Consider the following 12,918-nt stretch of genomic DNA (forward strand, 5'->3'; position numbering starts at 1 on the left):
GGCAGAGGAACAGGCTAAAGCAATGAAACGGGGGAGGGGGGTTGTTAGGCATCAGCAATGCAAGGGGTTGTATCATGAGGGTTGGGAGGAATTAGAGAAATAGGGGACAGAAGCTTACAAAGTATGGAGAAGCCTGGAAAAATTCACAGCACTTCCTCATCCAGAGGACTAGAATGGAAAATGTAGCTATTTCCTTACTGAGAATCACTGAAAGCTGTAATGATGGAGAGAAACCCAGAGGTGAGAGCAGACAGAAAATTAGATATTGGATTGCAGTGCAATATTGTGTTATTGTTTAGGGGGAGGGGAGAAAAGGCAATTCTTTTTAATGGGGAGAATGGGCAGATACCGTGGCTGCAAAACAGCACTCTGGTTGACTGCTACATTGCCTCAGCTGTACTCGGTAAAGAGAAACAGGAGGATGTCCAGAGAGGAGAACGGAGACCAATGAAGGGAGTGCAAGGACTCATATGAAGATGGCAAGGAACATCCTGTGTACGAAACACGCTGCCTTGGCCCCAGGAGAACGAGGGTGAGCAGTATTGGGGAGGCTACCTGTACCTACTCCCATCATCCATGGAGTACGAACAGGTAGCCTCACACGACAGTATTTTGATTAGCCCTGATCCAGGGCAATTAAGGAATGTGTTACTTGGGTTGAAATACAGGAAAGCCTAGACACTTGTCCCACTGGGGTATGGATAAGTGACAGCCTCTGCAGGTCTTCCCTTTGCCCAGGATGCTCTTTATCTTGGCCTGCGCAGCTCCTTCAATATTTCAGGCCTTGGCTCAGGTGTCTGCTGCTCAGGGAAGACCTGATCTTCAAAAAGAACACCTTTTCCCTGCATCTGTAGGAGTCACTGTAGACCCTGCCCTTCCTTGAACGACTTCACAGCAACATGAAATTATCTTCCACACCAAATTCTTGGCTTCCTTAGTGTCTGACTCTTGATAGAACGTTTGTCCACAAAGAACTTGGGTTTTGCCTATTCACCACTAAGTCCCAATAACCAATTATTATTCCAATAATTACTCGCACTCATAAAGAAGTTAAGTCATGGCCCCCTGCCGAACAAGGCAAGTCAATGTTAACTTATTCGGGCCACGCAAAAACCTAGATTTTATCATGTCCTTTATTTGAAGAAACAGAAGAAACTTGAGGCCCAGAGATGTTAGGTGATTTCTGCAACATTTCATAGACCTAGGTGCCAACATTTCACAGGACTAGGTTCCAGGGCTGGGATTTGAACCCAGGTTCCCTAGCTTTAAAATCATCACTCTCCATCACTTCACCATACAGCATGTACCCAACAAATATGTATTGAATAAGTCAATCAATCAATACATGAGTGAGTGAATGAATGAGGATTTGCAGCCAGAACATCTGCCCAGAGCAGGAACCAAGAAATGCACTGATGTTCCCCCAGCCCTGTTGAGGGTGACTCCTCAGTGACAGCATTCAGGAATAATGCAGATGTAATCCTGCAGAGGGCTCCCCAGGGTGATTACCTGTGTTGTGCTGAACAGGATCTCCATGCCCTGAGCTGCCAGGAAGGCCTCCCTGCCAGACCGGAGGTTGGCAATATGCTTGAGGCAGAGCAGAAGTGCCCAGCGGATCAATACATAGGAATTGGCTGTGTCATGGCTGTGCCAGTCCTGATGCAGCCTGAGCAAGCCCGAGACATAGCCTCTGTTCACCGCCCTGCGGCTGTTAGACTCTGAAAGCAATGGAAAAAAAGGCAACATCAATCACAGGTTCTCCTGGCCACACCTCCCATGAGATACTGATTCATTATAAAGGGCCTAAGAGTAACTTTCCAGTGGTGAAACCTAGAAGATATCACTTAAATCAAGTGATGCTATTCAACATCGGCAGATAAGATGCCCTGAGAAAGACACAGCATCACTTCTATAGTATTCCTGCCCCAAATAAATAACCTGAACATAATCATGAGGAAAATCAGGAAACCTGAAAGGGACACGGTGCAAAATATCTGATTTGTACCTTTCTAAAATGTCAAGGTCATGAAAGGCAAAATGAAAACAAAACACAAAAGACTGAAGAACTGAGCTAACAGAGACTAAAAAGACACGACATGTAAGTACAGTATATAATTATTATTTAGACCCCGGGCCAGAAAATAATTTTTTCTTTTGCTACAAAAGGCATTAGTGAGGCAATTGGTAAAATCTGAAAAAGTTATGTAAGTTACCTGATAGTGTTGTGTCAATGTTCAGTTCTAAATTTTGACAAACTATGTTTAAGTAAGTGAATATTCTTGTGTTTAGGAAAATCACAATTGGAGTATGTTAATGTCTGTAAGTTATTTTCAAACAGTTCAGAAAAAAAGGATAATAATGTGTGGAGGAGAGAGAAGGAGCAAGAGTGTCCATCAGATTCCCTTCCTGCTTCCTAAGCCGCAGTGAACTCGGGATGTTGTCATCTGGGTTAAGCAAACTCTAAGGTTTAGGTTGGAAGGAGAAGACCATGAGAGATGTGTAATGTCTGGAAGGCTGGTACACATAGCAGAGGTGTTGGGTATTTCCCCTTAAAAGAAAGCCAGTTTATGCATCATCAAGGGGTTGGGTCTGAACAGTAAAGGAGCCCCTCAGAATCAAGGCTACCTAACAGGACACTGGGCTCTGTGGTAATGTCCAATCAGCGCTGAAAACATACAAGCAGAGTTTGGAAGTCCACCAGCAGGGGTGTGAGGATGGCTTGCTTTGATGGAGAGCTGTGACAGCATGGTCTTACACTCCCCTGCCCCTCTTCAACACCAGGACTCCTCTCTGTGAGCTGAATGACCCTGCATGAGGTCTCCCAGGAGACCCATCGAATGGTTTCATCATTTTTCCAAGACACAGTTTAAATTCTCTCTGAAGGAAGCAAAGGGGAAGAATAGTCCGATACCTCTCTCAGCGATTAACCTACACTGCTTTTCGTGTTAAACTTCTCAGGCCACAGAGCTGGTGGACAGATGTGGACTAGCTCATCTCAACCTATGGAGCTGGTGAGCAGACATGGACCAGTTCAGGTCTACCCCATAGATGGGCAGATCCTCTCTGTATCCTGGTCCTCTCTGCCCCTGTGGATGAGGCACACTACAGAAGCTAAGCAATGGACTCTCTCAAGCACAAATGTCTTCTATTGCATCTCCGCCCCCTCACAACTGCATCTCTTCATTATCCAAACTGTTCGTGCTGGTTTATGAGACAATCTCTGCTTCTGGCCAAGAATGTGAGAGAGATCCCTTGAGCCGTAATTGGATAAGCAACATTTCAGCTCTGAGTCAGACTTTCCCCTAAATCCATGTAAGTGCACATGAGTGAAAAAAATAACATGGAAACTCAGTGCTTTATTCCAGAAGGATTTTCTCATAATATTAATGGAATTCTCCTTTTTTTTTCTGCTTGTTTGTCAAATTCTAAATCGTCAGGCTTGACTGAGCCCCTACTGAGATTTTTTTGACCCATTTGTACAGTTGGTTTTATTTTTTTAAACTTTTTACAACATTTCATTCAGCCATGACCCTGAACTGAGAGCGATGAGCTTTATTCACTCAGTGATGTGTTTGTGGAAGGCTTAAATCATCTTCATTACCGACTTTAATGAATTATTCTTTTGTATCAAAAACATTTCTCTCCTTGGCTGGTCCTGGCCACAAAGCACTGGAGCTCTTTACTGCCTAAATGAGGTTCCAGCCTATCCAATATCTGATGTTTAAAAGAAAATTGAGGATTAAGTAGGAGGTATTAAAGGAAAGTATCGCCTGCTGAAAAGATGACAGAATAGCAAAAACAGTGCACGGAGGCCCTGTGGGCAGTGGGAGGGTAAAGACTTTTGTCTTTTATCTATTTTAAGGGTTGGAGACTAATCATGCATTATCCTTATGACCTTCATCCTCCACTTTGTTGGGAGAGGGAAGAGGATAAAGGAGAAAAAAAATCTTTAATTGTCTGACAGAAAAATCCCTTATCAAAACCCAATGATATTACTCACGATTTCCTGTTAATCTTCAACAAGCTGTCATGTTTACTAACATCTAAAATAGACACACCTCCCCCTCTCAACCCCAAATCAGTCAATCTTTTTCCGAGAATGTCTTGAGAGTTTGGCAAAAGTGAATACACATCTAAAATCCCACAAGAGGAGATTCATCAAGCTGAGCAAATGGAGAGAAGAGGTGAAGAAGGAAATGAGGGTCCCTGGGATCAGTGGCCAGCAGGAACTAGAGAATATTCAGGAGAAGGACACTACCTTTCCCAGGGAGGCCAAAGAGCAAGGAGAAGATGTGTGTGTGTGTGTGGGGGGGGCGTTCAAACGCTGTTTCCTGTTACTTAATTAAAAAAAAAAAAGTCTGCGTTAATTGGCTTATTGTCAACTGGTTGGAGGATGAGGTGGAATGGACAGAAAGTACTTCCAAACACCTTTAATTTAAAAACCTGCCTCAACTCCTACCCCAGCCAAAGGTGCTCTTGGAATGCCCCCCAACCCGGGCTCCATTGGCTCCTCCCTCGTGGCCTCTTGCTGAAGGTCATTTTTGGCCAGTTGCCCTGTGACAAATCCACAAACACATCCTTGTCCTCACCTCCAGTTTACCCTCTTATGGTCCACTATTTCTATCCTCATCTCCAGATTTTCTCCTCCTGAAGTATGTGTAACTAATTCTCAGTCTAAAATGTGATCTAGCGCTCTTTTTATTTTCACTCCAGGTATTTGTGCAGTTCCAAATGTTTTTCTTTAGTGCCGACCTCATTGATGCAGCAGGTTTTTACACTCAGGTGGGAAGAACAGAAAAAGGAAGGAAATATGCCAAGATGTATCAATAGTACTTATGAGGGAGGAAGATATTGATGATTCCATTTGCTCTGGACTCCTTAGACTCAATTCAGACTTTTCTATAATCTTTATTCTCCACACAGACTACAATAAACTTTGACAATCAGGAGGAAAAAGGTTACCCTTTGACAGGAAGTCCATAGACTATAGGCCACACCAAGTAGTAAATGCCTGTGGGCGGGATAAGCAGGGCCCAGGTTGCCATAGCAACCAACTCACTCCCCCCCCCCATCCCTTTAGAAAGAGAATTACCTACCTCGCCCCTGAAGGCATTTGAGATCATGATCATCTCTATAAAGACGTTTGTCTTTTAACAGGAAAGCCCAGACCCATTCAAGACTCAAAGATTGGATTTCTCATGGGGAATTTTCAGCCCTATGACAGGCTGGTGGAAAAACACTTGGTGACCCAGCTTATTATACCTGCAAGCAGCCCAACACTCTGCCACTGTTATCTGGCAAAACCAGAGGAACTTTCTATTGTGGTTCTTTGTTTCCCATATCTGAGAATTTTATCACACTTTATAGGGTAAAGTGAAGAGTTAAAGCAGAGGAAACATGGGAACCTGTAGCAAAGTGATGAGCTGGAAGCTTTAATAACCACTGCTCTAGGAATGAGTCAGACAACTAAGTGCACCCTCCAAACTCATCTTTTCCATACTGTGTGCCCTTCGCTTCCTTGCTGAGCAAACCCTGCTACTCTCGGCTTTCTTTCTGCAGTCCTTGCAAAGGCCAGGAGCTCCACTGCTTTCCAGCTGTGTTATTTCATAGCTCTTATCACTAAGTCTTATCTGAAAAACAATAATAATCTTTTCCTCATGGAACTGTTGAGAAAATTAAATGAGATAATATACATATAAAGTAGGTAGCTCGATGCCTGGAACATAATAAGTACTCAATACCTGTGGCCTGTCATAACTGCCATCACCATCATGATAAACACCATCTACTTATTACTCCAACTTCTTCTTTATAATTTTGGACAAGGTACCAAATGCTCAGGACATGAACAGATTCCTTTGGGCAGCCTTACACAAGAACATGAGCTCCAGGTCACAGAGCTGCTGATTTGCATTTTGGCTCTGCCCTTTATCCGCTGTGTCATCTTGGTTAAGTTACTTAGCCATTCTGGACGAAAGTTCCATCATCTGCAAATATTAAGGCAGGATTAAAAAAAAAAAAGATAGGAGTTCCCTTTGTGGCTCAGAGGGTAATAAACCCAACTGGTGTTCTTGCTCAGTGGGTTAAGGATCTGGCGCTGCTGTGAGCTGTGGTGTAGGGCAGAAGCTACAGCTCTGATTCTACTCCTAGTCTGGGAACCTCCATATGCCGCAGGTGCGGCTCCAAAAAGTAAAAACAAAAACAAAAACAAACAGACAAACAAAAATCCTATAAAAACAAAAAAAAGGCAATGACAATATCAGCCAGACATGTCCATTATGAGGAAGGAGTGCATAGCATAGCATAGCCCCACATATATGCTTCATAAATGATACTCCCCTTCCCCACACAGATGACATTCAAACTTCACATACCTGTCACCAGTGAGAGCAGCCCAAGGAAAAGTTTCCAAATAATAAAATGTATAACCAGAGTCCTTCCATTCTCATGTTATATAGTTGACATACCGCCCCCAAATGGCCACCTGTTTTACATAGCTGCATATCTGTCCTTAGATACCCCAAAACTGCACACTGAGGGTCTTATCCCATGTGTACCCAGACAATGTCCATAAGGTAGATATTTATAGTTGCCCTCTCTGACCAAATCTACCTCATTTGGGTCCCATTACTCTAAAACTTTTTTAGAAGACTGTTTAGTGCCATGAGATTCTCTTGATTGATAATGGTTTAATGCTTAATAGCCCACCCTGCTTTATTTTTTATTTTTTATTTCTGCTTTTTAGGGCCACACATGCAGCATATGGAAGTTCCCAGGCCAGGGGTCGAATCAGAGCTGCACCTGCTGGCCATGGCCACAGCCATGACAATGCAAGATCCAAACCATGTCTGCAACCTATACCACAGCTCAGGGAAACACTGGATCCTTAACCCACTGAGCAAAGCCAGGGATCAAACCCGCATCCTCATGGATACTACTCAGGTTCATTACCACTGTGCCACAACAGGAACTTCTGCACCCCTGCTTTTGATAAGCATACATGAGAAAAAATAAATACAAGGATTCTGGGCCCCCATTCCTCTTGAGAACAGAAAACATTTTCAGCCACATAGAAGATTATGACATTTCTTTCCCAAGAAAGTCTTGCCCAGGAAGATTAAATAGCTCTATTAAATAGCTTTATGTCCTTTTGTTTCAGAAACTCAATGGAAAGTCATTCATACCAAGCATTAACAATTCAGCTGGTTCTTTTCAGGACCACAGTACCCTTCTCAGAACAGAAGACCACTCAGTTGAGCTTATCGAAGTCTCATTTCTGCCCCAAGGTTTGCTTCCAAACCCTGTCCTCTCCATGTTCCCCACCCCTGAGCAATTATATCACAAATGCTGCCTGCTCTCAGTCAGGATCCCACCTGGAAAGACCACCTTGAACCAGAGCACTCACACTTCAAAATATCCCACCTAAGAGCCCCTGCTTGGAGATGGCCCTACAATCCAAGGTAACTGTGACCTTAACTGCAACAAACTGTCCACTTGTCTTTGCAACAGATGCCTTCAGCAGTCTTTGTAGGGCATCAGTTTAGAAGACATTTCTGGACAAAGTAGACTTTTACCAAGACTTCTAAACCAAACCACATGAACAAGAAGCTGCCTGTTCTGCCATAGTAACACAAGTCACAATTACTGAGTATTTATTTACTGAGTGTTTCCTATGTGCTCAGTACCAGGCTAATCATCTTACATGATCATCTCATTTATCTCAAGGAAATGCCTGAAGATAAGCATTATTTGCCTCCTCTTTGTAATTTTTAAATTTTATTGGAGTATAGTTGACTTACAAGATTGTATTAGTTTCAGGTATAGCAAAATGAATCAGTTACATTTATACACATGCGCGCGCACACACACACACACACATCTCCATTCCTTTTTCCTATATAGGTTATTAAAGACTACTGAATAGATTTCCTTGTTCTTTACAGCCAGTCCTTGCCAGTTATCTATTCTAGACATAGTAGTGTGTATATACTAATTCACAACCCCCAATTTATTCCTCCCCCCACAGGGTTTCCCCTTTAGTAATCATAAGTTTGATTTTGAAATCTATGAGTTTGTTTCTGTTCCATAAAGAAGACAAATTCATGATATCATTTACATGTGGAATCGAATACACAATGATACAAAAGAACTTCTTGGCTTTCTCTTACAAACGAAGACACAGAGGCTGAGAGAAGTTAAACAACTTATTTAAGCTTATAAATGGCATACCAAGGATTCAAATGGAATCCCCCATCTGTCTCCAAAGCTGACACCCCACATTGTTATCCCCAGAGCTCTTGATGCTGGCTTGTACAGATTACACTATTTTGCATTCAGATCAAGACCTTTAATACCAGGGAGAACCAGTTTCTGGAGAAAGGTTTCTGAAAGGCTAAAGGAGAAAAGGCCAGTGGAGCCCGTAAGGTACTTGAGGGTGTGGCTTTCAGCCAAATCTAACTTGGCTCAGCCCCTGCACCTTCCACCCTCCTCCATCCCCCCCACCATCCCCCTCCTCCTTCCCCCTACTCCTCCTCCATCCCTCTCCTCCTTCCCCCTTACCAACCCCTCTTCCATCCTCCTTCCCTATCCCCCTCCTCCTTCCCCCAACTCCTCCTCCATCCCCCTTCTCCATCCCTCTCCTCCATCCCCCCACCCAACCCTCTTCCATCCTCCTCCTCCATTCCCCCCACCTGATCCCCTCCTCCCTCCCCCTCCTCTGCCTTCTCTGCTCCCTCCAAGGCCCTAAACCATGGTCAGAGTTGATTTTTAATGGGAAACTCAAGAAGGCTTAAACATCCAAATAACCAACCAGTGGCTCTCTGGGTCACGGAGATGTTTGGGAGCCTCCCTGACACTGCGCAGTGACCCCCAGAATTCAGGCTCAGAATGTGGGTGCAGTGCTGCTGAGAAGCAGAAAAGGAGTCAGCTCTCAGCTGCCCTGGCAGCTGCAGTAGAAGCTCCTCTCAGAGGAGAAGCAGTGATATAGGTACTGAAACATAGCTAATCTTAATGCCAGCAGTAATGGAAATTACACTCCATTATCATTAGCTCAAATAAGAATAATGATATTGAATTAGCTTGCAGGTATCTTTTTTCTCTTTGTAAAATAGATACATTTCAGTAAACTTGGCTATAAAGTAAATGTGGGTTTCAAGCAAATCTTGTTTTCCCATTGAGTGCCTTTTGAAAATTAAAGATGCTTTTCCTAAGCTCCAGAAAGAGTGGCTGAGAAGGGTAAGAAATGATTCTTCATAGCATTGTTTTAAGTCTAGATTTGCCTATTGTTCGTGGGTTTTTTTTAAATCACCAACTCCTTGTAATACCTTTCCACAGATACATTCCCAAGCCACAGGCATGCCACCGCTCTCAGGAAAACCTCAGAAGCCACATCTGCCTCTCCCTCCACATACCCAGCTTTTCCTTTGGTCCTTGGAGGGTGCATGTCTAAGAAAGGATGTTATGCTGCAGGGCCACAGGGGACAGGGTCACTATCAATGATGTGCTCCAGACTTCAAATTCCCCCCACTGCCCTGTATCCCATATGTTGAATCAATCTCATCTTGTATTGATCAATATTTTTCACATTTTAGCATTTCCAAAATTAAGGTGCTTTTTCTCAATGATGGTGTTTCAATTACAACTGGCAGCATTTTTTTTTTCACTCTTCCTGGCACATAAAAAATGATGCATCTTATAGTCAATGACATCTTAGATTGGAGGAAATGGAATTAATTTTTCAATATTTAGTTTGCAAAGTTCTCTACAAGGAGAGCTGATCACTTGAGAGGTCTGCTCAGCATATGTGAATAAGCAGAGGCAGACTGATCTGACATCCAGATCTTGCTGTGGCTAGGCACACAGTAAATTATCAGCTAAAATCATACCCCTAAAACCCAAGGTACCACCATTCATTCATTCAACAAACACATTTAACAATTACTATGTGTCAGCCACTCTGGTTGGCACGGGGGTTATTACAGCAGGAAATGTGACGGACAGGGTCTCTATTCTTAGGGGCTTGTATTCCCCTAAGTGGTAGGGGGCGTAGGGGACATTCCCAGACCCAAATAGGTACACGCATGCCACACGAGTGTGCACACACACACACTCACCCACGAGGTCACTTCAGATAATGACAGATGAGACAAGTGAAAATAAAACAGTGATGCAAGCATGACCAGGTGGGGCAGCTACTTTAGAAGGGGTGGTCAGGGAAGACTCTTTGAGGAGGGTACATTACTGCTGAGACCTGAATATTGGAAGGGATCATGATGTGGAGATCCTGGGACAGGAAATTCTAGAAATCTTGGGAGCCAAGCAAGTAGAAGTATAAATAACAAAACATCTGGAAGCTAAAGTCAGGTGAAGAAAGTGAGGGGAGAGCAGTAGGAAATGAATGAAGAGGAAGGCAGGGATCAGAACTGGGGACCCCCAACACTTTGGCATCCATCACAGCAGGCTGTGCAAAATCAGACTGGGGGTGTAGGGGGAAGACGTGTCAGTCTGAGATTTTCTCACTCTTCCTTTGTGTTACCTGTGTTTGATATCTCTGCAAGAAAATTCTTTGGAAGGCTCATCTTTGTTAGGATCTAAATTTTCTCAGGAGTTTTCCCATCCATCCAGAATTTCCCTTCGAGTGTAGAGTCTCAGTAGGGAAAGAAGCTCCTTTTAAGCCCCAAGATGAGCTTCTCTCCTCTCTGGTTCATTGTAGATAAACTTCCTCCTGGCTTCACACTGCCATTTCCACTGTCAACTCATCCGAAGATGATACTTAATGAAGAAAGCCAAGATTTATACCAAAAAGGAGAAAATCAGAGCACTTCCCACCTTCCCTTTTTCTGTCAGTGGACAGGGGAGACACCTATCTGTCTATGGCCTTGCCTGCTTTGGGCCAGAGTACAGACAAGCAATGTGGACTGCAGGAAAGTGAATCTGCACAGTGGTGCAAACATTCCATGCAAATTGGTTCACGCTGCATTATGCCTCCATGCTCTGCACGTGTGCGGAGGAAGGCAAAGAGCTGGCCTCTGTGCTCCTGGCCCGCTGCCTTTGGCCTGATGTCATCCAAGAGTGCATGGCTGTAAGATCCCAAAGCAAGCGTGACCCTTGTGCTTCCCTGTTTCTAACTCCACTCCAATCACCGGTGACCCTGCCAAACTTCTCTCCTACCATCTGAAATGTGCCACCAGCAGTTTTCCACTTGTTCCCCATGCATCCTGCTCGTTACACTGCCCAACACATCTTACTAAAATGCACAACTCAGATGCTGTCATTATCTACTTAAAACCCAGGGAAATCCAGAAGGTCTGTGGATGCCAACAGGGGCCTGGTGTTCTCTGGATCTCCCTGTATGGAGGCTACAGGTGCCAGGCTGTCGTGTGTTCTGGGGATTAGAGGGAGGGGCTATGGAAAAGGCTGAGCAGCATCTCTGATGCCCCACTGCCAGCAGAGCAGCTCCACCATCAGCTGTTTGCATGCAATGGCTCTGCCAAGGTTTCCATTTAAAAACTACAACAGTTTTATTTCTTCAAAATTAAAGTTTGAAACCCTCAGGTAGTGAAATGAAGGGATGGGTTTTAGTCCCAGTGTGCCAAGTACATGTCACATCATCTTAGGCAAGTCAATCAATCTCTTCAAACCTCCTTGTTTTCTCTGTAGACAGTTTCCCAGCCTCACACTGGTGAGGAGTGGAGGGTGTTCCTTGGGGGGAGGAGTGGAGGCAGCTGCCCTGTTCCTTGTAAGATGTTAGCTGCATCCTGGCCTCCATCCACCACATCTCTTGCAGATTAGCAACCAAAACTGCCTCCATGGAGTTCCCACTGTGGCTCAGTGGGTTAAGAAACTGACACTGTCTCTGAGGATGCAGGTTCAATTCCTGGCCCTGCTCAGTGGGTTATGGGTCTGACATTGCCACAAGCTGGGGTGTAAGTCACAGATGAGGCTCAGATTTGGTATTGCTGTGGCTGTGGTGTAGGCCAGCAGCTGCAGTTCCGATTCACCCCCTAGCCTGAGAACTTTCATATGCCACAGGTGTGGTCCTAAAAAGAAAAAAAAAAAAAAGGTCTCCAGGCTTTGCTAAACATTTTTTTGGGACAAAATTGCTCTTGTTACGATTGCTGCTCTAGAAAAATTAAATCTTCATCTGTCTTGGAGGAGGAGGAGGTGAGGATTAAATGGGATACCATATGAACAAGTGCTTTGTAAACTGCTGTTGTTAAAGTCAGGAGGAAACACCCAACGTACACCATGACATAAATAAAAAATGTATGGCCCATCCTGAGTGGCATGAGGAAGCTACCATCCACCATCAGAGCCCCGGATATTTACCTCTGTCTACCTCTTTAAATCTTCTGGATACTTTATCTCCGTCAATCCATAGCCAGTCATTCATGACACCAATTCTAACACCCAGGACATTCAGAGCATCCCAGGCAAGAACCCCTGATGCCCCAGAATGAAGACAAAGTATGTGAGTGGGTGTGGATTAACTCTGCCAGCTGAATCCATCCCATTCACCTGTTTACTTACTCCTCATATTGAAAAAACTTCTAGAAGGAAGATAGACACTGAAAACGACTATGTATCAGTCAATGCTCAGGGAGATGTCAGGAGATGGAATTACACTGAAACATGCTTTATGCCCTCCTATGACTAATTCCTGTGACTCCCAGTATTTTTTCCAATGGTGCTTATAAATAAAATTAGAATTGATCTTTACAGAGATGTACTAAGATCACTGTGCTCCCACTCGGGGGACCTCACCTTGTCTAAATATTGACTAATTATCCATGGAGGGTACCACCTTTCCTGCTTTACCAATGGGGAAACTGCAGTACAGTTTCTTTAAGGAATCCACCCAGGGTGGCCATGATTTGAACCCACAGTATCACCAGAACCAGTTTCGTGAATGTTGTGCAA

The 12,918-nt window shown here is 44.0% G+C and overlaps 1 protein-coding gene across 17 annotated transcripts in view; it reads right to left on the bottom strand.

Annotated features, from left to right (window-relative positions):
• AGBL1 (AGBL carboxypeptidase 1) overlaps positions 1 to 12,918 on the bottom strand; it is a 1,231,135-nt gene that overhangs the window by 751,002 nt on the left and 467,215 nt on the right. For all 17 annotated transcript variants that reach the window (XR_014820420.1, XR_014820412.1, XR_014820416.1 and 14 more), the window contains one exon: positions 1,510 to 1,718. Coding sequence is in view for 11 of the 17 variants with exons in the window: in XM_084983081.1 (XP_084839207.1) it covers positions 1,510 to 1,718 (209 nt within the window). In the remaining 6 variants the exon portion in view is untranslated. The remainder of the gene's footprint in view (positions 1 to 1,509; positions 1,719 to 12,918) is intronic.

This window comes from Sus scrofa, chromosome 1 (genome assembly GCF_054392235.1).
Source record: "Sus scrofa isolate SSC_HxYL_T2T_F1_AM1 chromosome 1, Sscrofa_HxYL_maternal_Yorkshire_Landrace_v2.0, whole genome shotgun sequence".
Classification (NCBI taxonomy): Eukaryota; Metazoa; Chordata; class Mammalia; order Artiodactyla; family Suidae; genus Sus; species Sus scrofa.